At 48.2% G+C, this 26,578-nt stretch overlaps 1 protein-coding gene across 1 annotated transcript in view; it reads right to left on the bottom strand.

The window, feature by feature from the left end:
* Positions 1-26,578, bottom strand: part of LOC118918937 (disks large-associated protein 2) — a 67,724-nt gene that overhangs the window by 36,566 nt on the left and 4,580 nt on the right. Inside the window, exons 3-5 of the mRNA XM_057505026.1 lie at positions 22,052-22,145; positions 19,837-19,984; positions 15,045-15,264 (exon numbers count right to left, since the gene is read on the bottom strand). Of these exons, the coding sequence (XP_057361009.1) occupies positions 15,045-15,264; positions 19,837-19,984; positions 22,052-22,145 (462 nt within the window). The remainder of the gene's footprint in view (positions 1-15,044; positions 15,265-19,836; positions 19,985-22,051; positions 22,146-26,578) is intronic.

Here is a 26,578-nt window from a genome sequence, read left to right as displayed (position 1 = left end):
TGAATATGTAATCAAGATAAAATGTGTTTCCGCGGCAAGAATCGCTGTTCAGTCTGAATGTGGCAGCCACGCTTACACCCACGGCCCCTCCTAATTAGGACTCTAAAGTCAACAACACAGAAGCAGCTACAGTAATCAAGCCCATGAATGTCCAAATGAGAGTCTGGATATTGCAGAAGCCAAACGCTGAAGGCAAAGGATTCACTACAAAAGATTAAAGTTATTTTGACACTTTACTGAATATTAGTTTCAAAACATAAGTGTAAATCAAACAGGACACAGAAATGTGCACACATCCATGCACAAAAGTCAACTCAAAATGGACCAAAGACATGAAGACCACAAAGACATAAAACTCTAAGAAGAAAACAGGCAAAAATCTCTTGAACATAAATATGAGCAGTTTTTTCCTGGACACATCTCCTTGGGCAAGGGAAACAAAATAAAAAATGAACAAGTGGGACTACATCAAACTGAAAAGCTTCTGTACAGCAAAGGACACCATCAGCAGAACAAAGAAGGCATCCCACAGTATGGGAGAGTATAGTCATAAGTGACTCATCCAATAAGGGGTTAACATCCAAAATACATAAAGAACTCACATGCCTCAACACGTAAAAAACAAATAACCTGATTAAGAAATGGCCAGAGGACCTGAACAGACACTTCTCCAGAGAAGACATACAATGACCAAAAGGCACATGAAAAGATGCTCCACATTGCTAATCATCAGGGAAATGCAAATCAATACCACAGTTAAATATTACCTCACACCAGTTAGGAAGGCCAACATCCAAAAGACAAGAAACAACAAATGCTGGTGAGGATGTGGAGAAAGGTGAGCCCTCCTACACTGCTGGTGGGAATGTAAATTGGTGCAGCCACTGTGGAAAGCAGTATGGAGGTTCCTCAGAAAACTAAAAATAGAAATACCACGTGACCCAGTAATTCCACTCCTAGGAATTTACCTGAAGAAAACAAGATCCCTGATTTGACAAGACCTATGCACCCCTATGTTTACTGCAGCACTATTTACAATAGCCAAGATATGGAAGCAACCTAAGTGTCCATCAATAGGTGAATGGATAAAGAAGAGGTGGTACATATACACAATGGAATATTATTCAGCCATAAGAAAAAAAAATCCTTCCATTTACAACATGGATGGAGCTAGACAGTATTATGCTCAGTGAAATAAGCCAGGTGGAGAAAGACAAGTACCATATGACTTCACTTATTTGTGGATTCTAAAAACAAAACAATAAAATGAACAAAATAGCAGTATTCTTATAGACACTGAAAAGTGACTGGTGGTTACCATGGGGGGCAGGTTGGGGAGGGTGGGAGAAGGGGGAGGGAGATAAAGGGGCATAAAAATTCTCAATCATAATGTAAGTTGGTCACAGGGATGGTAGTACATACAGCATGGAGAATATAACCGATGATCCTGTAACATCTTCCTATATTGACAGAAAGTAACTGCACTAGTGAAGGTGAGGATTAATAAAATAAGTAACTGTTGAACCACTGTGCTGTACACTTGAAACCAATATAAGATTATATATCAATAATACTTCAGTTAAAAAGAAATCATGTACACATAATGGTTTCCCTAAAGTTACAAAAAATTATGTGGATCACCCAAGTTCTGGGACAGCACGGATGGGTTAGCAATAAAGATACCTATTTCAAATGTGTTAATTAGCAAGACATTACAGTCTATGCAGCATTTAACATCTTGTAGACAGTGAAATAAAGTGATGGCAGCTGTTCCCACCACTCAAGACATTCCTATTCTCATTTTAAACACTTACAAAACACGTCACACAGCAAGATTGCGGAATGAGCCAGCTCTCAGTGACGGGAGGAGTCACATAAGCTCCTAAGTGCAGGATTCTGGACCTTCAAAGGGCCGTGCCATAAACAGGCAAGAACCCAGGGGGGGACCCACAATACCCGACGACGAGATGGTAAAGCCTTCCCGCGGCCTCGCCTGCTCCCGCCAGAATCGGCCGTCCAGTAGGACACAGTGACGTCCTGAGTCTTAGGAAGGCCAAGCTTTAAACTTAGATGAAAAATATTGCTTTGCAAAGAATGGCTTTTCTCCATGGAGCAGATGGCAGACCAACCACAACGACACAACGGCGACTGACTGGTCCACTCTGGGAGGGTGCGAACGGCACAGTGGGTGGCGCTTGTGTGCCTTTGCAGTCGGGACGTGTGTACTATTTCACTTGGGATGCTTAATCATGAATGAAGTCTGGTTGTACCAGATTATATTTTCACTATTAAAACTTGGCGGGTATGTGTGTGTTATTCTTAGGTGGCATTTTGTTTGATGATGAAATCATTGATTTCTACATCACCATATTGCAAACAATAAGTGTATGGCTGTTGACCTACATAAGCTAATATATCTAGAGTCATTATCGTTTCTTTATTCAAGGCAAAGAAAAGGACCTTACGTGAAAAAATTACTAAAATGATAAAGCAAATGCTATTTGCAGGGGTGAAAACAGTATATAACTGCTGACTTACACTTACTGATGCTTAGAGTCACATGCATACATCCTAAATATTGTCCAGTTTCCTCAAAAAGCTCAGTAAGAAAGCTGGAAGGCCCCCACTCCTATAATATGGATGACACATGCATAATCTCAAGGTGACTAACAGAGGGAAATACAGTCATCGATCCCTGAGACGCAGGGCCAGCATTTAGAATCACTGCCTGTGTCTCGTTGAGAGCGAGCAGTCAGATAGATGGCTGATCTCACTTGTGCCAGTAAATCAGAGCTCCGACCAGTGGCTTCTCTGTGACCTTTCAGAGCTGTGCATGACCAAGTCATGTGGCTGGAGGGCTGCTGCCGCCAGGGAGCAAGTCACGGTGGCGGCGGGCTCTGTGGAGCATGGAGAGGCTGGGCCCCATTCTGGCACCACCTCCAGGAGCCATGGGCTTCAGGCCCTCCTCGACCTGTGAAAGGGCAGGGTTCACTGCTTCCTAACAGACTCAAGGACCCAGCAGAAGGAACACAGGCTACGCAGACGTGATGTTATCTGTGAGCTCCCGCTTTGTGGTAGTCACTGAAATGCATCCGCGCCACGTTGCCCATCAGTCCTGGTGCCCTGGACACCAAGAGCCCCTGACAGATGGGAAGCTCCCGAGCCTCCAGGAAATCACATCCCTCACCGGCCCAGGGCAGAGGGCACATTGAGAGAAAAGGCTGGCATGGAAATTGCATCATGTATCTCCCCATAGCACGGCCTTGAGGTAAGAATGCAGAAGGGATGATATACGGACCCAAGTGGCAATTCACTGGGCCTACCAGAAACTACTCGAACGCTTCTCGTTTCCCATCTGACTCCCGTTACTGTGCTCCTCACATTGTTCTTTATTATGAAAAATGAACCCAATTTCTGGAGCTAGAGAAACAAGGATGCAGATCCTATAGTGAACTACAAAGACGTTCTACAGGAAGCCTGCAGAATGGACAGGTTCACAAATTCACGGGTCCCAGATGTTTATTGATCACCCACGGCCTGCTAAGTGTCACCGGCATTACATAAAAGGTTTTATTTTCTGTTCTTCCCTGCTGTGCTTGAAACTCAGAAAAATCATTCAAGAATATGAGCTTTCTGCAAGCTGGCAACAGTAAGCACTAACATCTGTGGTGGTTCAGAGACAGAAAGAGAAAAATGCTTTTTATTAAGTAATTCACTCATTTTTTATTGTTTTCATTAAGGAAAGTCACCAAGTATTTATTTAATGTCCACTGCACACCAAGCACTAATCTAGACACTGACAGCAGTGAGAGGATCTCTGCCTTCCTGGTGCTTGTTCTCTGCAGGGGGGCAGAGGTGGGGGCTAAACCAATTGAATTATTAAAATATACGTCATGTTCTAAGGTGACAGAAGTGATAGAAGCAAGACAGACTGCATGTGTGGCTTCACTAAAATGTTTGGAAGCACAGCCCCCACACTTTCTGCTGGAACCTAACTCAATATTCAGTGAGCATGAGGTTAGTGAAATTGTATTTTTAAAAAAGAGAAACACAAACATCTCTGAATTCCACGTTAATGAATGTAGGACCAGAAAAAAAGCCAGCGTCACTGTCAAGGGAAAGAGGGAATTCCTAGGCTCAAAACATGGGCCTGTTTGGCCGTGCAAGGCGGGGTCCCTGCACATGGCCGGCGCAGCTCCTCCGCAGACACCGCCTTAGCTGGGCCCGAGGCCTGGCGGATGTCTGCCCGGGAGCACGCGCCGGTGCCTTGCCGTCGGGTCTCACGTGTGTATGGCAGCATCCCATCTTTATGTTTCTAACTTTTCAACTTCACTTCTGATGGGCCTGGATCCAGAGAATAAAGAGAAGCTATTCCTCAGCCTAAGCTGCCTGGAAGTCAGACATCGTCCCACATCCTGTGCCTTGCAGGAGAGGCGACCCTCTGCTAGCTGCGCAGGTGTGCGGTGGACGGAGACAGGGCGATAGGCCGGTGTGGTGGAGGCCAGGACCTGGGCGGGAGACCGCTGCCCGTCTGCCCGCCCGTCTGGGCTCCTGTGGCTGCCCCTCTGGAGAGGCAGCCTGCTCAGGCCTCCCTCGCCTGCGCTCTGCTGGGCCTCCTGTCTCTCCTGACGGCCGGGGCGCTGGTTCCCGGGCCAAGAGCCTGAGCTGGGCTGAAAGCTGCTGTGGGCAGGACGGAGCATCCGAGCTGCCACTGACCCTCACAGCACCGGCTGGTGCAGCCGCACCATTTCTGTGGGCTGACAGCTGCGTGGCGAGACTCACACGTGGAATCTAACGGTTCCGAGTTTTGGGCTTCTCTGGCTTCCAACCTGGCCCTTGTGCGGGAGCAGAATTGGGGAGAAAAAGATGGTATCCGAGTATTTGCAGAAAGCCTGCCACCACCATTATCTCCAGGACTTGGCCTCAGATGGGAAGTCTGAGAAAGGGAACACGTTGTCAGTACTCTCCCCCCGAATACTCTCCACGTGACCCCCAAACTACACTGCGTGGGACTTCTCTGGTCCTGGATGTTACAAATGAAATCTGAAGTGACAGTAATAGTTCTGGCATCTGTGCATTACCCGGTGTCTCTGCCGCAGGGATGCTGGCCACACCTCTGTCCTCTGAGGCAGATGCAGACTCTCTCAGCACCTTTGAAAAGCACATGATTTCTGACCATGGAATAACCTGACATTCCAGAGTAATTCGTCTCTTATACCATTTACCAGACAGCACGTCTCTCAGAACCCCCGCGGTGGCAAACCTCAGCCTGCAAGCTGGTGGGGTGGCAGGAGGCTCCTCTGCCCCTACAGGAAAGACCCAAGACATGACCCCCTGCTGTAAATATTCAGGAGGGGGCAGAATTTTGACCACCTTGTGAAGCACAGAACATTTTGTAATGACTCAATATTAATAATAAGAAGAGACTGTTAACTAGCAAGTGTTAGTACAGAAGTTCTGAACATGAGTATCTATTTTCATATATGTCTGGAGCTTCTGATTCTGTTTCAAATAGTTTCCTTTCACTTTATGAAGCATCTCTCCAGCATTTTAAAGACACGAGGTACAAAACAAATACTTGTGGATTTGATTCAACTCATTTGCGACAAATCAAAATGGTAGAGATGACCTGCTCTAGGCCAATAAATCAGTAAAGAAAACTCCAAACTTCTATTACTGAAAGATCAAAGCACATACAATTTAAAGAATTGGAACTGTAATTGCCCTATATTTACCACTTAGGATTTTTCTCTGGGAAATTAAATGAATGTGGAATTGCCATGCCAACAGTGAGCTTTTGGTGACCTTGGCTAATGGATCTTCTCCTTTTTATTTATTTTACTTATACTCATGGCAACACTTGATATGATTAATCACTTCCTTCTTATCTCTTTCCTCCTCAGCATTCAAAAAATAATAAAGGGCTAAGCAGAGGTATAAATATTCCCATGATTAAGCCACCGGATTCTCAGAGCTCTCTTGTTACCTGTATTTAAGAAGCACATACGATCCTACATCTTAGTGGCTGTGTTAGCATGAAATAAATCCAATGTAATTAAGTATTTTAAAAAGGAATGCTTTACACATGGGTGTATGTCTCCCATTTCTACATAACTATTTCCTTACTGTGCTTTCCCACCACTTAATCTGTCATTTGAAAGTATCGACAGATTTACACATTTCACACTCCAAGTCCCTGAAATCATAAACCAAATTCACCATGCATGTGTTTAGCACTTTACATTTTTGTTGCTTAGAATATGGTTGAAACATTGATCTCAGAGTAATCAGTCTCATTCAATTTCCTCCCCCAAACTTGGGAACATTAAAATGGTTCAAATAACTTAAAACTCATAGAAGAAAACATAGACAAAAATCTCTTGAATATAAACATGAGCAACTTTTTCCTGAACACATCTCAGGCAAGGGAAACAGAATAAAAAATGAACAAGTGGGACTTCATCAAACTAAAAAGCTTCTGTACAGCAAAGAATACCCTTAGCAGAACAAAAAGGCATCCTACCGTATGGGAGAATATATTCATAAACTATCTATCCGATAGGGGTTAACATCCAAAATATATAAAGAACTCACATGCCTAAACACCCAAAAAATAAACAACCCAATTAAAAAATGTTCAGAGGAACTGAACAGACCCTTTTCCAAAGAAGAAATTCAGATGGCCAACATCCAAAAGACAAGGAACAACAAATGCTGGCGAGGATGTAGAGAAAGGGGAACCCTCCTACACTGCTGGTGGGAATGTAAACTCGTTCAACCATTGTGGAAAGCAGTATGGAGGTTCCTCAAAAAACTAAAAATAGAAATACCATTTGACCCAGGAATTCCACTCCTAGGAATTTACCCAAAGAAAACAAGATCCAAGATTCAAAAAGACATATGCACCCCTATGTTTATCACAGCATCATTTACAATAGCCAAGATATGGAAGCAACCTAAGTGTCCATCAATAGATGAATGGATAAAGAGTGTGGTACATATACACAATGGAATATTATTCAGCCATAAGAAGAAAACAGATCCTACCATTTGCAACAACATGGATGGAGCTAGAGGGTATTGTGCTCAGTGAAAAAAGCCACATGGAGAAAGACAAGTGCTATATGATTTCATTTATTTGTGGAGTATAACAATGAAGGAAAACTGAAGGAACAAAACAGCAGCAGACTCACAAACCCCAGGAAGGGACCAGCGGCTTCCAAAGGGAAAGGGGATGGGGAGGGTGGATAGGGAGGGAGAAGGATATAAGGGGTATTATGATTAGTGCAAATAACGTAGGGGTGTCATAGGAAAGGTAGTCAGGCATGAAGACAGGTAGTGACTCTATAGCACCTCACTACGCTGATGGGCAGTGACTTCAGTGGGGTGGGGGGGGACTTTATAATATGGTGAATGTTGAAGCCACAATGTTCATGTGAAACCTTCATATGATTGTGTATCAATGATACGTTAATTTAAAAAATGGTTCAAGTAAATTCTGTTTTACCCTAATACCTCTACTGAAAATGAAAGATAACTGATAACTGAAAATGAAAGATAACAGCTAGCACTGACTAAAAGGTAAAAGTTTTGAATAGCTCTGGTATCTCTATAAAGACAGTTCAAAGAAATTTAGTGATGGAATTTTTTTCCTCACTTAAAAAAATATTTTCAAGATATGAGTATTTAGCTTTTGGACATTTAAATTTTAGAGAAAGGCAGTTGTTCCCTCAAATTCAGTTTATATGCCTGAATAATTCTCACCTTTGCAGAGAATCAAAATTAAATGCTGAAGGATCACAGCAATGATTTTGTGTGAGGCTAAGGGCCTCTTCGGAAGCGCATGCAGACGTTGCCTGAGCAGCCACGAGCAGGCAGGCGGCTGCCGTTCTGGGGGAACCTCTGCCCTCGGCCTATGTTGTGGAGCAAATCTCTGAGAGACTATTTGTATGTTTTTTCCCCACAGTCCTTCCTGTTGCAAGCCTGCCCTGGGGCCCCCTCCTCAGAGATTCTGCAGGGGAACCAACTTCAGGATATACTCGCCTTGCCTTCTATGAAAGCCGACGCTCAACAGCGAGATTGCCCGGCCAGGGTGGGGAGGGGAGAGCAGAGCCGCAGAGATCGGTGGCAGTTGGGAGAGGGCCTGGGGGTCTCTGAGCAGCTGGGGTCCTGTGGAGCCCCAGCCGAGACCTGGAAATGGGAGGGGCCGTGCAGAACGGGACTCAGAGATCTCATGTCCAAGACCTGGAAGTTCCCAATGCCTTGATGCTGTGTGGGGTCCTGGCACTGGTAATGCCCTGGGTGTGTCCCAAATGGTAGAGGTTGGATTTCCTAGTATACCAGGCAGCAAGATGGAGCCCTCAGACTTGGACTTGAATTGGTTTATGGAAAGTAAATTGATTCACTATTTCTTGCACAGCTAAGTTGTAGATGATCATGTCACATTGAAGTCTGATAAAGAATGCAGCACACACACATATGACTTGTACTGTGCAAAGCAATCTAAAAGGAAAAGCTCAACTAGATGTCTGGAATAATAGCTAAGCACAGGGGAGTTTAAATATTGAATTTTAAATATTAAGTCACTGCAAACTGTTAAAGTAAACGGGTTAAATGTTTCATGAACTGTACATTCTCAAGTCACTCATTCCTACATCCAGCAAATACTGAGTCCTGTAGAGTGTGGGTGTGTGATTCGGAGACCGGGTGAATCTGAACGCCCTGGGCACAGCAGTGACCTTGATCAGTATGATGAAATATGTGAGCTAAGGACAAATGATGTCCCACAGCTGGTTTGTGCACTTTTTGGCCAGGATGTGCCACCCTGTGAGCACCTACGCTGTTTGGTGTCAGTAATGGGATTTGTGATTTCCAACTGGTTTCATGGAGCCTGGTGGTCAAGGCTGGTGCCCATGTGACCAGCTTGTCACTGCAGACCCCACCATGAGCAAACTGTGGGCTTCCTGGGGCCACAGGCTTTGCGCATCTGCCAGTGGTGATGTGAGACCTGCAGACAAGGCATGCTGTGTGTGACCAGCAGCAGGGGGACAAGGAAACTGCCCCAGGGAAGCCGGGACACCCTGGACACACACTGTCCCCTTGCTGCGGTGCCCCGTGTCCTAGACGTGATGAAGCTCTTCCACAGGCATCACCTGTTTGAGTCCTGTGAACATGTGAGGCGATCCACATGGAAGGGGATGCAGAGACCCGGGGCAGCCAGCGTCCACGACCAGGAGGCTCTGGATGCCTGAGGCCATGTGGGATCCTGGCACTGGTCACGTCTTACTTGTGCAGGCACTGTTCTCAATGCTTCCAATAGAGCATTTAGCAGTTTCCAGTAAACGCCTGCTCTCATGGTATTTATATCCCAGGGGAGGAAGACAACGAAAAAGTAAGAATTAAAATGGTTTCTGACATCAGTGATCTATGAGAAAACCTAACGCTGCAAATACTGGAAACTGAAACTACCCGGTCTTGCCGCTCCATGGAAGCCTTGTGCCTTGGAGGAGAGAGACCTCGCCGCAGTGCCTGCCGGCTGGGACTGCGGCCCCAGAGCCGGGCTCCTCGGCCCTCCCGAGCGCTCTGGCCCCTTCAGCTCTTGGTGAAGCCTACCACCTCCTTCCCAAATTAGTGTTTTAAATCCAAGAAATAAAATGCAGAGGAGGAAAAAAAAAATTACACTGAAATACAGTTATCAAAATGTTGAAGTTTCTGTGATACACATGTGCACATTCATGCAGTAAATAATGAGATCTGGTACAGGACTAATGACTGCTGCCATTTCACAGCCTGAGGAACATAAAGGATGTTTTGAAATTGCAGAGTGATAATAAACTATCCAGTTCAGGACGATGAAGCCATAGATATGCTAACAGGAACATGCTTTGTTGACTACATTCATAACTGAAGGGAATGTTAAAGTTAGAAGTCAGTGAAAAAGATCATCTTTTTATCTCTGAATCTTCAATACATTAGGGATCCCTTGGGGGCCCTCACTCCTGGAGCAAGTGGCCTTTCCTGCAGGGTGTCACCCACATTCACCCTGGACAGGATGGAGCCTATTCCCGGGGGCCACACACCTCAGTCCCGCAGATCCTCACTCCTGAGGCCAGCAGTCAGGATAGGCCCCAAGCCCCAAAGCCGGTCCTGCTGGCGCCCAGGTCCCCCCTCCACTGGCCAGCTGCCATCTGCTGTGTGTCCTCACTCGCTTCCCCGTGGGGGCAGGTCTCGGTTTTCCCAGCTCTCATGCCTGGTTGTCCTTCCTAGACCAGAATCTCCCCTGCGCTCTGGCTGCATTCCCTGGGATGGACATGGCCCGCGAGTCACCCATCACTGCGTGGCAGGCGGGTCACCCTCTCCGGGACTGGCCTGAGCAGCCAGGCTGGATTCGCTTCTCCCATGAACTCAGCCCACAGGGGAGGTGTGGTCCTTGGAAGGTGAGAAGCGTTTGCTGCCTTGGGTCTGAGCCTCCGCCAGGACCCGCCTCCAGGGGCACCCACTCTCCTGCAGGACCAGCTCCCTGAAGGCATAAATCCGCAACTGGATATTTGGCAACCACGGTCTTTCTGAAATGGTGCTCCTTATTCTTTTATACACCTGACAGATTACTTCCAGACATAGCTCATGAATCCATCACAACCTCTCGTTTCTATGCGCCCAGCCACAAGCACTGAATTCCCTGTCCTTTCCGTGGCCCCGGGGAGCTGGCTGACTCCTGCACGACTCAGGGCAGGTGTCTCCGTCCTGGTTCCCGCACTGCCCCCCTCAGGCATGGGGCTTCCTGCCTGCAGCCGGGTGAACGTGGTCTCCGTCCCCTGTGCTCAGCTGAACTGTCGTGTTGTCTCTCCCAGGACTGGGAGCTGACTGTCCTCTTGTGCATTTATCAGGAAGATCTAGAGCATAAGTGGGTGAAAGGCGGCTCGTGGCTACAGTCCCAAGAAAGCACGGGCACTAAGTCCACACAGACAGTTTCCCGCGTTTCAGAAGTTCAGCTGCCGCCTTGACCCATGGCGGTGAGGCCTCTGCCCAGATCCGCCCTGGTCCCCCAGGGCTCAGCGCTGTGGTCAGACTCGTGCCGGAGGCAATGCCCAGCCTCGCAAACTTGTGTTGAGAGTTCAGATGCTGGGAGTAGGGGGTGCCTTAAAGACTGGGCTCCATTCCAGAACAAGTTCTGAGGGGTTTGTGGACACCACCCCCCACTAAAGAGGACCAGGACAACCGTGGGGCACCGTGGATGCCAGGAGGAATTTGCTGGAGACGCTCACGGTGCATCACATTCAGGATCCTCGGACCACAGCACAGGTTTATGTGGAATGCCACAGACATGGCTTGGTAGTCAGTCTGGTTCCGAGAAGGAATGGAGAAGCCCCTGCCTCCTCGCTGGGGGCTCCGGCCTTGCCTCAGGCCTGGGGCTTCTCACGAGACCCTGTGCGGCAGCCTGGGGTTTGGTTTCGTATTTGCAGGGTGGACTTGAAGTTATTAGGAGGGTCAGCTTGATGCGCCCAGAGACCAATGGGTTGGCCACGCTCTGTGCGTCTGGGGAGGTCAGTGTGACTCCTGGCCCAGTGTCAGGGGAGGCTGCATTCTCTCACTCACTCAGGAACTAATTTGTTGAAATCCTGATATGGCAGACAGAAAAATGCCTGCCCGAAATGCCCACATCCTAATCTTTGGAACCTGTGGTCATGTCACCTCACAAAGCAAAAGGTAGTTTGCAGATGGGACTGGGCCACGTGGGGGCTGATGCCACCCCTGGGCCTTACGGGAGGGCACGGGGCGGCCAGTCACAGGAGGAGGTTACAGAAGAGCCTGGGCCACGGGCTGGGAGCCTAGTAAGGCACTCAGCCTCTAGGGGCCTGGCGCTATCTTGGAGACTGAGATTATTATGTACCTGTGAGGGACAGGTTACAACAGAAGCGTGAACAATAAAAGTAAGTTATGGCTGTTTCCTCTGTCATGCTCTGCATGGATTTTCCCTTTGTGTTAATGACTTCTAGAATCAGTGATGACATATGTTGAGAAAACTTTTGACCCAGAGAAAAATCATTATAATCTAATTTTATAGGATTTTCATCCATGGTATCAATAACGTTTCCTCTCTAGAAAAATTGGGTGAAATGCATATTTAGATAAGTAAATCTATCTGATAAATCAATTCGCAGATGAGAAAGAAGCCATGTGTGAAATGAAAGTTAGATGTTTTCAAAACCACTTCACTGAACAAGAGGATGCTAATCAATATGCCGTGTTTGTTGTGATGAAGAACAGCGGGAAGGAGAGGCCCTCAGGGCCCTGGTGCTGTTGCCAGTGGTGTGTCCTGCCCAGGTTCCCTGGAGACTGGTTCAGCGGAGAAAAGTGTGAATTCAAGTCCCCCAAACAGGCAAAACATACTCGCTGGCAACATCAACCTGTCCAGGTTTAAAATAGATGCCCAACACGTTAAAATTCTTAATAAACCTTTCATGTATACATGTGGTGTTTACTACTAGATGAATATTAAAATTACATTTTGCATTTACACAAGGTGAGACACCCTAATAACACAGTTTATTTTTCAAGCAAAAAGGAACACGTCTAAATAAATCTTATTTTGCAAAAAATTACTCTGAAGGTTTTTAAAAATAACTTTTTTGGATTTACTTTCAAGAGGTAGTTTTGGAAACAAAAGAAAATTTGTCAGAACAATCTCTCACCACATACAGACACACACACACACACACACACACACACACACACACACACACACACACATGCACAACGACAAAGGATAGTTTCAAATGTTAGCACTGGCATATGACCTTCCAAGTATTTTAATCCATGATTATTGAAATCTGCTTTGCCTCACTGGCAGGAAGCTCTGAATTGAATGACAAGTTCAGTTCTAATAATAAGTGGGCATTTATATCCTGTATAATTGGATAGTTTTTCTCCATACTTTGGTTTTTCTGTTCTTCCAGATAGGGAAGTTTTATTTCTTTGGTATTTTCCGCAATCCTACTAAAAAGACTGTTGCTGTATGCTGTCTCAATTCTACTTAGGAAAGAAAGTTTATCAATATTTAATGTACAAGTTTGGAGTGAATCAGGAAAGAGAATTAATGATCCTTCCACACTTACATTTCTTCAAGATGGAGCCTGTAATCTGACATTCCTAAGATTTCCGCTAGTGTTTTCCATGTTTCTCTTGTTTGAATCTCAGACCTTTTCCCAACTCTGGCAGCCCATAGTCAAGGGGAAATTTTGATTCAGTAACTAAGCCAAGATCCACTAGAAACTTTGAAGAGGAGCATTCTTTGGTAATGTATTTGGTGCATACATTTTGGGAACAAAACAATGTACTTGGTAAAAGGCCAGGTACATAAATTAGGATTTTAGTCTGAATCCTGCACTGTATTATCCACATGAAATCTGTTTTATTTTCTTTTCTGCCAATAATGACAGGCCTAAACACACAAAAGTCCGTTGCCACCAGGTAATACTGTTTCAGAGCATTTCTGAAGACCGTGAGAGTACTTAACTCACTTGTTCATAGGAAACATTCAACAAATACTGATGAGCATGTCAGTCATGATCTCTGTAAGTGGTTTTCTAAAAAATGCAATTATTGTGAAGCTCATTACCTCCCAAAATTTCTATTTTGCTCTTTTTTTACATTTCTTTTTCACAACAGCAGAGCACGTGAGGTGGTACCTGGCTCCAGTGAGGGGAAGGAGTAAGTGAAATGGGACACCTACGAGGGGACCAGCAGCTCAGCCCCACCACCCATGTGCTCCGCCGTGGTCGCAGCTGGACTGTACACACAGCCCTGCAGGTGCCGCAGGGCTCCCCACACACAGAGCCATGCTTGAGAAGGGAGTGAGCCACACTTTAGTGCACTTCCTCAAGGCATAGTGGTCAGAGTATCACAAAACCTCCACTTGGGTGCCACAAAGCCACATCAGAGGTCACCATGGACCCTCACGCTCCTTGAAAACGAATCATTGGACTGATTTGATAAATCACTCCAGCTACTGCTCCGAAAACCTCAGAAAACCGAGAGTCAGAAGTTACCATGCCCAAGGTCACAGAGTGACAATGCCATGGAACCAGGTGTGGACCCGGCTTGTGCTCAGCTGTCCACAGGTGCGCCACATGCTTCCTCTCCAAGGGCCATGACCGTGTGGGCTGTACGTGACATTATGTGCTGCCCTGTGTCACCTCTCCCCATTCCGCTAACGCTTTAGCCTTCAGACAAACGGGCGCTGTGTGTGGTGCAGTGGCACGCTCCTTCCCCCTCTCCCCGTGTCTCTTTGCCCGGTGCCCATGCAGCTAAGACAGCGTCTTCTCAGAACCGCCCCGTTCCTCTGATGCGCTGCGCATTCTGCATCTCACGGCATTGCTCATGCTGCACGCCTCTGCTCGGCCTGCATATGCAGCCGGGCGAGCCTTCCTCGTGTGCTGTGTTTTATGGGCTCCTCCCGGCCATGCATATTCATTGTATCACGTAAATGGGAATACTGCAGTGATATTTAGCTTACGTGGTAAATTTTCAAAGGTTTCCATCAGAACTGAAGGAAACTGACAGTGAACCTGCAGTGCCTAAGATGATTAGTGATTTACATCAATGATCCACTTGCTTTGCAGCAGAGACTCATGTTTACGGGGCCACTTACCAAGCCACAGGAACTCTGCCAGGACACCTCTCTGGAGGCACCCAGGAGTCACTGCATGTCAGCTGAAGTTTTACTGCAACCTATTAACCTTTGATTGTTAAAACACAATCGCCTTCCAAGTGTCCACACTTCCACTTTTTCCCAGTAGAAAACTTTACAAAAGCTGTACTTGATTATTTTAAAGACCCTTGATAATGAATAGATCACATTGTAAGGAAAGCAAGGTTATCTAGGAAAGAAATGTTTCAAACACCACTGCAAATGTGGCAACATGACAGTGAGATCAGGACAGCAAATGGCCCTGGGGACAAAGGCATGCCCACTCCCACCAGGGCGGAGATCCACACACGACTGTGTCTCCGTGAGGAAGGGCACAGGGGTGGTGTGCTGTTACCTGTGGTGGCCCTCACAGTCGAGGTCAGGTCGGAGGCCGTCATCATGGGAATACATTCATCGTCCTGGGAGTAGCCGGCCTGAATGGCCCTCAGGTAGCTGTGACTCCTGGTGCGGAAGCACCCGGGGAGGTCCAGGGCGTCCATGGCCTGAGACTCGACCTCACTGAAGACGGACTCACACACCGACTCGAACTGCCCGTTCATCTCCGCCTCGCTTATCTGGAACGACAAGTGCACAGCTGGTGGTGAGACCCAGCGGGTGACCAGGCTGTGCGCTGGGGACAGGGGGCCCAGCTCACCTGGTCTTGCCTCACAGCCTCACCTTTTCAGCACAGCTACTCTGAGATCAGCGTTGGCAGATCTGAGGCAAAGAGCCAATCCCAGAGGCTGCTCACGGTTTATGGAGCCCCGGGCGTGCCTGGAAGTCACCTCTGAGCTGAGAGAGGCGGATGCTTCAGGGGCTCCTGGGCACCGGGAGGTGTCAGGCAAGTGTCCTTGGTGCCTTCCTGGCCCAGACGCCTCTCACTCTCCCGTGACTGTGCAGCCCAGGGAATCTGATACATGGCAACGTTGGGGGGCGAGCGCTGCCTCTACTCGCTTCTAGTCACTGCCCCGGGTTTGGGCCCCACATTCAGCAGCAAGTGTGTGGCTCTTCCCCACGAGAGCCACAGGAGGCCAGAGGAGACAGGACTGGCTGGCCGGTGTCCCTGTGGACATGTGGCTGCGGCACCGCCTCGCCGCCCACCCCATGGGGACTGGGTATGTGCCACCTCTAGTTCTCCTCGGTGCTTTACATGCCAGAGCTGTGGCCCCTTCACCTGACCAATCTGAGCAAGTGTAACCCAGTCACTGGTTCTGGAGGTGGTGGAGGTGGGGCTGAGGGGTCTAAAGGCAGGCTGCCCACCCGCCTTAAGCCAGTGTGGACAGAGAACTGGGAGGCTGTGAGGGAGGGAAGACCAGGGAGGAATCAATGGGCTGCATCCATGTGGATGGACAGAGCATGTCTGACTTTGCACAGAGACTCGGGCGTAGACAAACTGTGCTGCCCCATCAAGTCAGCCTCACGCACCTAGTGAGTGGGATGCGGCAGAAACACTCATACTGGTTTAAAATGTGACATTTTCTGGACTGCAGATTTCTTTCAATCTGTTTTGCCTTCTGTGGAATTATACCAGAATGTCTCAGATCATTTTATGCCAAAGATCCACATTAGACACTTGAAAAGGCCAACATCTCAGTGATGTTGCTGCCACATGACAGCACCCGACACAAGGCTTCAGGGACACCCTTCTGCAGGCCACCAGGGGACAGGCACTCTCTCCTTTAAGGAGGGAGGCTACTGAATTTGCACATGTGTTCTACAAACAAAAGATTAAAATTTCACTAAGGTTCCCTGGGCTGGCGCTTCTAGCTGCAAAACTTACCTGTGAGGTTTTAGAAATGATGATAAAAATTCCCCCCTAAACAGTTAAAAAGTGGTTGACAAGGACCTCAAAATGGTCTAGAAGGGAACTGAAATTATGTGTTCTAGGAGAGCTTGAGGGAGACTTGGAAAAGTGAAGCTGCTTCTAGAGAACGTGGGGGTGGAGGGGCCAAGGCAGGGGACCATGAGATGATGGGGAGGGGACAGCAGGAGGGTGGCAGGAGCCCCCAAGGGAAGGCGGGCTTCTCAGAGGCCACGGCAGGTGGCGTTAACAGAGCTGGCGTGGCACAGCGAGGCTGTGGGCACATGGGGACCACATGCACAGCTGGTGGGGTGTGAAGTGGGGCGGCTGTTGTGGGCACAGTTCAGTGGATCCTCAAAACATTACACACAGGACCAACAGTGGCCCAGCAGTGCCACCTCTGGGTATCTCTCTACAGGAACTGGACACGGGGACACGAGCAGACACCGTGCAGGACGTGCTCAGCAGCGTTACTCACAAAACCATTTGGGAAACGACCTGCATGTCCCTCAGTGGTGGACGGATGAACAGAATGTGTCACTCACACAGTGGCTGCTATCCAGCCTGACGAGGAGGGCCATTCCCACACCTGCTACAACATGGACGGGCCTTGAGGACACAGTGCTCAGGGAGGTGGACCTGTCACAGAAGGACAGGCCCTGCATGGCTCTACCCATCTGCGCCCTGAGACTTGGGGCCGTGGCTGCTGTGTGTCCTGCATGGCGTTGCCGAGTCCCTGCTGCTGGGAAGGAGCCCCAGCACCTGGTGGGGCCGGCGATGGCACGGCTGGCTGGGTGGCTCTGGACGACAAGCACCGAGAGAAGCACCCAGCACAGCTGGGACTTGCAGCCCTCTGCAAAACTGAGTGTCGTAGCACCCGTGCCGATCCAACGAGGAGGACCGGAGGGGCTGAGGGGCTACTGTTCCAGGTGTGTTTTGGGGATAGGAAAATGTGGGCATCACTGCGTACGATGCAGAGTAAGGACACATATGAACACCGAGCACTGACTACGAGTGGCGGGCAGCACAGCTCGAGTCCCAGCTGTGTGCCGGCACTTAGGGAACACCACTCTCAGAATGAAAACGACTGGGGTCCTGCTCAGTGAACTGACAAACTGGTGAGTTCTGGGCCCTCTGAGAAGGGCTAGCGATGAGTAAGTGGCCCAAGAGCTCTGGACAAGCGACCTCCTGAGGGGCCTGCATGCAGCCTGCATCATCTGCTGATGGTTCTGGAACAGCGAGAGCTTTAATCTTCAGCGAGATTCCCAGCGATGAATGTCATAGCACCTGACGCACCCCATTCCCCAGCACCACTGCTGCCAGTCCCACCTGCTGACCAGGACGTTCGTTGCTGGAGACCAAGCCCCACTCATGAGCCTCGGAAAAGAAGCCGAGTAGCAAGCAGCCTCACAAGGCTGTCAGGGTTTTAATGTCACTTTGGGGCAGGAGAAAATGCTGAGTTTAACAGCTTTAACCACAAATGCAAGCATCTTGAGCATGCTGAGGCCCCAGACGTGGCCCCCACACAGTCCTCCTCATCCCTGCGGCCACCCCACCCTGTGCTGGCAGGGACACTGTGGACACTGGCCGGGGCTTGATGCTGAGTTACTGGACTCGTGTTCCAGGTGTGACCCCCTTCACCCAGGGCCAGGGTACCAGGGTTATTTTAAGTAACTGTATTTTTCTCAGGACTGAAGGTTGAGCTCCATTTAATGTTATATCATAGAACTCAGTCTTGGGAATGATTTAGAATTCCACATGTCAGAGTCATTAAAATAAAACCTCAAACACCTGACCTGTCTGCTTTGCTATGTGTACAATGACAAGTGTCTTCGGATAGAAGGGACGGGAGGACACGCCATTTTCACTCTCCTGCGTCTAGAGATCCCAGCTGGGGTTGCCATAGGCATGGTGGTGGGGGCGCCTGTGTACAGCTCAGGTTTCTTCCAGATAAGGATGGTGGGTCCCAGAGACCCTCAGCAGGTTCCATGCAGCTTCTGCAGAGGCACCACAACCACAGGCTTTCAATGGGAACTGGCTTGTTGCAGGCAAATCAAAAGCCCAGAGCAGCCATCCGCGTCTGCGCTGAAATCACTTGGTCCCTCTGCTGGGCACCCGGCTGGGGAACACCTGGTTTTAAAAGCTGCATTGTGGTAAACTAGGCAGTGCAGGTGGGCAGGAAGGCGGCATCTTCAAGGGGCATCAGTGGCCCTGAAGGCCCTTCCCTGGGTGTGAGGAGGAGTCAAGAGGGAGTGATGTGTCCAGTTCATCTCTTTTGTTGATTCCTGTCTCCTGAAACCATCCTGGACCTTCTCTATGCCGAAACGGGTTTCCTCAGTGATCTGGTTGCTGGTCCCTGGGCTCCTGTTCTTACTCTGGGGGGCCTGTACTATTATTACATGGCAATAACAATGGCTACCATTCCTGAGGCTGCCATCAGCTGGGCTTTCCACGTAAGAACCCCAAATTCGTCAGGCACCAGGGCTGTCCCTCTGCAAACTGTGCCACACCTGTGACATCATTTATTCTTCCAAGACCACTGGGCAGGCACCAGGACCTCCACTGGTGGGAAGGCATGCTCAGGAGGCGAAGGGGCTCCCCAGGCTGATGCCCAGGGACAGGGGCTGCCGGCCCAGGGCTCTGACGAGAGCTCGGATCCTCCGGCCTCTCCACTGAAAGAGGAACGGAGCGGGACGTGTAAGCCTGAACGGCTTAGCATTGGCATAAGCAGTTTCAAAGGCAGTTAAAATCAGTAACCGTGTTGGCAACGTAAAGAATTCAGTTCTTGTTTCCCCCACAAAGCATGGCTGTTGTCTTGCTGAGCCACCTTCCCCCGGAGCTGCACCTTCAGGCGGAGCGAGCGCTGGCACTCCTGCGGGGCCACGGGTCCTGCCTGAGCGTGAGCACTGTGAGCCGGACACACGCAGTTCTCTGGGGGACCCCGGACTCCGCAGCTTGTGTCTGACTCTTCTTACTGGACCTCAGAGTCTCAGTTTGGAGAGCACAGAGAAAGCCGCCATTGTCAGAGCCACCGGGTCCACATGGAGCCGCCCCCCCACCCCCATCGCTGGGCAGATGTCGAGGGGAAAGGGAGAGACCCTGAGCTAGATCACAAAGGGGCCGCTCAGCTGTCCCTTACTCAGAGGTCAGTAATGGAGAGAGCAACAATAAATGTGGCCATAAATGTGGGAGAACAATCCCGTAGAGTTGGCGGGTCTGTAATCACAGATAGTGCCAGGCAGGAACCTCACATCTGCTCGTGGCCTCGGCCTTAGACAGGCAGGCCACCGCCTCCCTGCAGGGGCTTCAGAGAGCAGACCCGGGGAGGGGTGGGGAGGCTGCCGACCTGGCTCACACAGCTGGCCTGGCTCAGGGTGCTGACGGCCCTCATGTAGCTCTGGTTCCGGGAGCGGAACTTCGGGGAGTCGTAGCCGGCGGACAGGTCCAGGCCACGGTCAGCAGGCAGGTCACTGGCCGCTTGCAGGTAGCTCTGGCTGAAAGAGAGAGGGGATGGAGAGAGAGGGCTCCCGTGAACACCCAGCAGAGGGCAGGGCTGGTGACACTGGGACAATGCCGAGAAGCCGCTGCCAGGCTTCGGCGCGCCACGGCCTTCAGCAACACCTCTGCCCCGCGACTGCCCTGGGGCACATGCTGCAGCTGCGAGCCGCACCACACGTAGCAGTGGAGGCTTTTTACCAAACCGCTGTGATGCCTGGCTTCTTAAGGCCAGGTAGTGAAGTCAGGATCATCCCCCTTAAAAGGGGTCTGAAAAGCCCTGGTAGTTCACGCAGTGTAATAGCATACTCGGCTCCTGAGTTTAGGCCCAAAACTGTGAGTCTCATAAAAATCACGTTGGCTTTTGGCAACTTCACACACTCAGAAAAATAAAAGAAACAGTAGAAGGGCTGCCCTGACCTTCGATTACGGGGAGTCTTCCAGACTAGGCTGTGGGGCAGAGACAGCGATGGGAACTCAAACCTGTTATCTGATCTTATGATCACTTCCTTCCAAATTCCCTTAAAAATCAATGTTCTCTGGTTTCCCTTCTGGCTATTTTGAGAAGTGCTGGAAGTGTGGGACAGCCTTGGGGACAGCCCTGGGGACCTCTGGCAGAAAGGGGAGGCGCTCGGCCACGTTTCCCACCCAGCTGAACTCCTTTCCTTTCAGGGTTTGTTGACAATCTTTCACAGTTCGGTGAAAATCCATTTTATGTGATCAAAAGCGGGATTAATGTGGACAGACATGATCAACTGCTCTTTCCCATCCTGGGTCACAACGGGAACACCACACAGGCCTGCAGATAAAATGTCCACAGACCCCAGGTCGCCGATTCTGACCCCAGTCAGCCAGGTGGAGTTTGTTCCTGGCTTTTCAAAGCAAACTCTGGATGTAACTTTCTTCTCTGATTTACTTCTTTCTTTAAAGGTGGAACAGCAGAGAAAACTGGGCTCAGTTATGAGTTCTGATTAAGTGAAGCCCATGTGTTATAGATTGAAAGTCATCATTTTTGCTGAAATTAGTAACATTTTATATATTAATAGACTATAATTTAGTTACCTATTCTAATATGAATATTATTTTCAAACCAGTATAACACATCCCAGCTCCTGCCACCTCCCTTATCTCCACCCAAAATAGACACAAAAAGATGGAAAGAAAATGGGGCAGAAATGAGCTCTAAGCCAATACCAGGTCTGACACATAAAGAAGCATGATAAACCTCTGCCTGGGCCCCCACTGTCTGCGGGCTGCGGCAGGCCAGGGATCTGCAGCTGTGGGCACCTCCCCTTTGCTTCCTGTGCACCCCGGGGCAGACTGCCAGCAGGGCAAGTTGGCACCAAGCACGGCCACCTGGGTGCCCACCCACGGAAATGGCCACAGTCAACAGGAGTGGCGAGATGCCCACAGCACCTGGGCACTGTTGCATGTTGGGGCTTAGGGTGGCTTGCCCAAGTGGAGCCCACATGAGTGTGTGTGTTTCTGTGTGTGTTTAGTGCAGCGCCACCTGCACAGGAGGGGGTGCCTCAGGGGACACCCTGACTCTTGGGCTCTCAGCCTCACTTCTGTCTTTGTAAAAATGTAAACATTCTGCATTTCCCTCTCCTGCTGTTTTCTTGAAATAGCTGATTTCTCACCTTGTATTTCTACCACTTACACTGACCCTGCTGTTTTCTTCCACTATTATTGCCCTCTCTTCTGGTGAACGAGTCTCATAGTAGAGGTCGGAGAGTCCTTAAAAGGAGGACTGCATGCCCCCTCTGCAGCCACAGTGTCTAGCTGAGAGCAGAGACCCCCTCCACAAGAGGGCCTGGGGCCCCATCGGTGCCCTTTGGATGGCACTCCCACAGGCTTTAGCATATTTTGTGATCCTGTGTTTCAAATACATTTTCTAACTCCTTCTGATCTCTTCATTCCAAAATTGGGTATGCCCCTTCAGGGAAAGTTGCCATTACAGAAAACTAAGAACACTTCTTTCTTTCAAACACAGATTCACCACGGTTATCATTTGCTCTGCACCCCATGCTGGATACCCTGTAAGCATTTACATTGTTCCGACCCACTGCACCTTCAAGGGAATCCCATAAGGCAGGGCGTTCACGACCCTCATGCAGTCACAGAGAATGAGGCGCGGCAGCACCGAGCCGCTCACGCAGGCTGCAGAGCATGCGGCAGAGCCACGCTCCGGGCCAGGCAGTCGGGCTCCAGAATTCCTGCTTTGAGTGACCCAAGGTCACAGCTGCTGAGTCAGAAAGCAGAGCACCTGAAAGTTTCTGTCCTCTGTGACTGTCTATTTTGAGTTGTTAAAACAGTAAATAAACACTTCAGCCTTTTTAGACTTCATAGATTTTTTTTAAAAACCCTAACGGTTTAGCGTGTGTAATGTAGTGCCAGGAAGGTGGGCTATCCTTATAAATCACAGGGCTGGAAGCTGAGAATCAGGAGCTGAGATTGGGGGGTGCAGTCATGTTTGGGGGACCAGGGCTGCCTCCCGGTGCCCACCCCAGGACACCCCTTCTTGTCCTTGGAAGCCCACTCTGGGGAACCACAAATCATTCTGAAGTCCCCGTTGAGCCTCTAGGTCACTCTCTTGGAGTGAGAACTCCTTCGGCGTCCTGCCTGAGGGATGGAAATACTTTTCCACATCTAGACCTGACGGGAGCTAGGAAATTTTGAAAAGGAAACTGCCAGGAGCCATGCTACTCAAGCTGTGTAGCAAAGGTCAGGCTGGAGGAAGACCCCCACAAATCAGGGGCCCTCGCAGCTGGCTCCCTCTATTACCCACCTTGATTTTGTTATTCTCCATTATACTATTGGCTTTGTTTTTACTTGCATTGTTGCCAAAGACTAAGCTAACCTTTGCTAAGCAGCACGGAAAAGATGAGAACATAAACTTCCCAAAAGCTTTTCAGGACAGTGGTCCTGAAGAATAGAACATGCAGGGGCCAAATGGCGATCTTAGCATAAAGTACTGAAACCTGATGTTAGTCAAACATTGACCACCCCATTTCCACTGAGAATGCCCCCCTTGTTTACAATGCTAGTGAAACTAGTGATGGAAAGTTTTCTAGAAATAGAGTTATGAGAGAATATTGAATAGAATAACCCTGTTGACACTTAATTAATCATTTCATGTTTTCTTCCCTCTACTACTTTTATAGTTTGTTTTTCTTCTTTCCTAATCATAGCCCTTTACTAGAATTTGTGCCTCATACGTGAAATTACCAAGTACCATATTCCAGGAAGTAAAGATACCTCAAAAACAAGTGCTGGGCATAGAAGCCACAGGGCATATATCTGCAAAGAAGTGAAAAACTAACATTTTCAAAGAACATTACTTCTCTCTCACTTGCCAGCTTTAAATTTCCCTGCATGGCCCCAGAAGATGACTGGTTAGCCAGAGACGGGTAAGATTCCTCAAGGGAGGAACAACCTAAGACAGGCACAGTCGCAGGGGGGCCATCAGGTGAGAAAAAGGGGGCCAACAGAGGTGAGGCTTAGAACCTCACCCCCCCAGTTTTGAGAGAAATCTTCTACACCTGTGGATGTTTTATTGCCCTTGTTCAGCTTAGATTAAGACCTGGTCTGTAGGCACAAACCTGATCATCTACACCTGCCTTCTTACAGTTCTAAATCATGCTTTCTGTCTATATCATGCATTTACCTACTACATTAACATTTTATTAGATTCACATATAAAGTATAAAAATCAAATGAATAATCATACATTATATTTGATGTGATTGTTTATAGTTTAAGGTTTGTAGTTAAAACAGAAACAGTTTCTATGATATGAATGCCCTTGCATTGTTCACCATGTAAGAACTCGTTTAGTCCCTGCAGTAGTGGAGTCATGGAGACCTGTGTAGCATATGTCAGAGAGATTTTGGTATCTACACAGAAGAAAAAGAAATGTAGATAAGAAGGAGAAATTTAGTTTTCTTCCAACTGTGCCCTATAAAGGGGTATAAGGTGAAGATATGAGTTTATGATTTTAGATTGATTATAAATTTATTAAAGCCTCTAAGAATATTTTTGTGGGAAAGAATCCTAGCTAACTGTGGCACTAGGTGACCTGTATTTCACCCTGAGCTGATAGACTCCATAGTCGCTGCTACATACTGGACGCTCCTATGGTCACATGCACTACTTAAAAACTGCGTTGCATAGAAACGTAAAACACAATAAAGTACATGTTGATAGGAAAAGTTTCGGTCAAGGAACAGAAAAACAATTACCTGTCTAACGCTTGACCAACCATGAATAGATTAGAAAGGAAAAGAAAGAAAAAAGCTTGCCTATACTTATTAACCAACTGCCTATACGAATTAATCATCAGAATAATAAAAAATAATAATATCCTTGTGCAAAATGGTATAAATAAAGTTGTCATCGGCACTTTGTCGAGAGACCACCTCCATCCGACTCCGTGTCCTGTCTCTCCATACGCCGACTCCGTCTCATCCTTTCGGGCTCCCCCCCCCCTGCCCACTGGAGCTGGACTCTGGCAGGAAACCATACAAAGTTTTCTGGAGTAACACAAAAAATGGTTTTTCTAGTTTTCTTCCTTTTGAACAATGCCCACATTAGACAGTCATGGGCATGAATGGACCTGCTGACTGGGAAAGCTGAGCGTGAACACGTGACCCTGTGACAGGCGGCAGGATCTGCCAATTCTGTCTGCACACGGTTCCAGGATTGTCTGCAGAGTCACAGGCTCACTGACTCCGTCTGTGACTTCAGGTCACTGTGAAAACAAATTTACATGACAAAATATATGCTACCCAGGCCTCGGCATTCAGCCACTCAGATCCATGTAAATGTCCTTGAAAACCTAGACAAAATAAACTGTCTCCTTTATCTTTGTCACTTAGAAAAGCAGTAAGGCCTCTGCAGCTCATGTGGAGCAGAAATACAAGAAAACAATTTTCTTTATATAAACGTGCTCACTGTAGGTGGCACCTTTCCATCCTCCTAAGTGGAAGCAGACAGGAGGGGTGAGCACGGATGAGCTGTCCTTCCTCTGCTGCCTGCTGGGCACGTTCTGCACATCGGACAGCGGTGCATGTGTGCACGCACATGTGTGTGTATGCATGTGTGTGTGCGCGCATGCATGCATACTCCTCTTACAAAAAGAAAACCATTCCAGTGGCTTTCATGCACATTTCACATAATCTCACTATTGATCACTTGATGTCAGAAAGTTTTTTTCCAGGTTATTTCCATATTTAGACTGAAAGTGTCTTAAGCTTTCAGTACACAGCAGTCGCACAAAGTGGAGTCCACGCTCTCGGCGGTGACCAGTGGCCACTGCGGCCAGTTCTCCAGGCTCCTGAAACAGGATTTCGGGCCCTGTGGTATTTCCTGTGAGGTCCTGGCAGCGACTGGTTTCACCAAACTATTTCTCCCAACCTGGTGCTCCCCTTGCTGGAGAGTCTGGAAGTGCCCCGTGTTCTCATAAATTCCCTTTCTGTTAGGGTCTGTGTCCCAGTTTGCTTAGGAGTTGGAGAACCTGCATCCATCACTAAGGACTTGGCGTGATGATGGAACTGGACCTGTCACAGGTGCTGAGAGTGCCAGCTGGAGCCGCCCACGAGCTGGGTGTGTCTGGCGTCCTGTGTCCAGGTGCTTTGCTGCAAGGTGAGCCTAGGTTCTTTCTTATTGAAAACACTGCTGATCAGAAGACCTTTGGAGCCCTATCACAAAAACCGGCCTCACTAGCAACGCTGTACTGGGGATTGTGGAGCAGAACCAGAACAGACGTTACCGATTCAATCCTCTGGCATCCAACATTATGAGGTTTATTTCTAAGTTCAATTTGCGATCATCTTTCCCTATAATTAAGTTTTCCAAAGAGACACAAAATAGAGGCCAGTGTCAGTGAGCATGTATGATGTGTCAGCACAGACAGAGGGATTCTGAGACACGGACACCAACACCCAGAAAGATGATTCGGTGTCAAATGCTCTCCCCACGCGTGCTGACCCAGCAAAGTGGGTCCCTCATCTCACATCACTGGGCACCTACGACGCAGGCAGGCCGACTGATTCTCTGCCCTTGTCCTCAAGGAGCTTGCTGGGCAGCACATACATTTTAACAGAATCTGATTTTCTGAAGGATATATTTTTAAAGAGACCAAATGTCATCCTAAAAATCTATTTCTCCCATTCAAACTGCTTTACTGTTCAACTTCTGAATGTATTTTAAGCAAAAGATGGCAACACTGTGCAGAGGGGGATAACATATATTCCACTATAAGGGAAGCAGAGATTCAAAAATCAGAAAGAATGACGGGTAGGAAAGAAAAGCCCCAAATATTTACATTCTGTGTTGTGATGTCAAGAGACCAAAGTTAGCAGGTACAAAGGAAAATCTGCTCTTACTGTGAAATTATGTGTCTATGGGCCTTTGGAGATCAAATGAATGAATACAAATAAGAAAAGAAACATTTTAAATGGGATAAATTTCTGTAAATATACATATATTTACAGTATACATAGTATGTACATATAATATGTAGTGAACATATATGTGTAATATATACAGTACAGTGTAGTGTAGAATACATTGTACCTTTATATTGTTACATG

This window comes from Manis pentadactyla, chromosome 7 (genome assembly GCF_030020395.1).
Source record: "Manis pentadactyla isolate mManPen7 chromosome 7, mManPen7.hap1, whole genome shotgun sequence".
Taxonomy (NCBI): domain Eukaryota; kingdom Metazoa; phylum Chordata; class Mammalia; order Pholidota; family Manidae; genus Manis; species Manis pentadactyla.
This window is presented reverse-complemented; position numbering and strand designations above follow the sequence as displayed.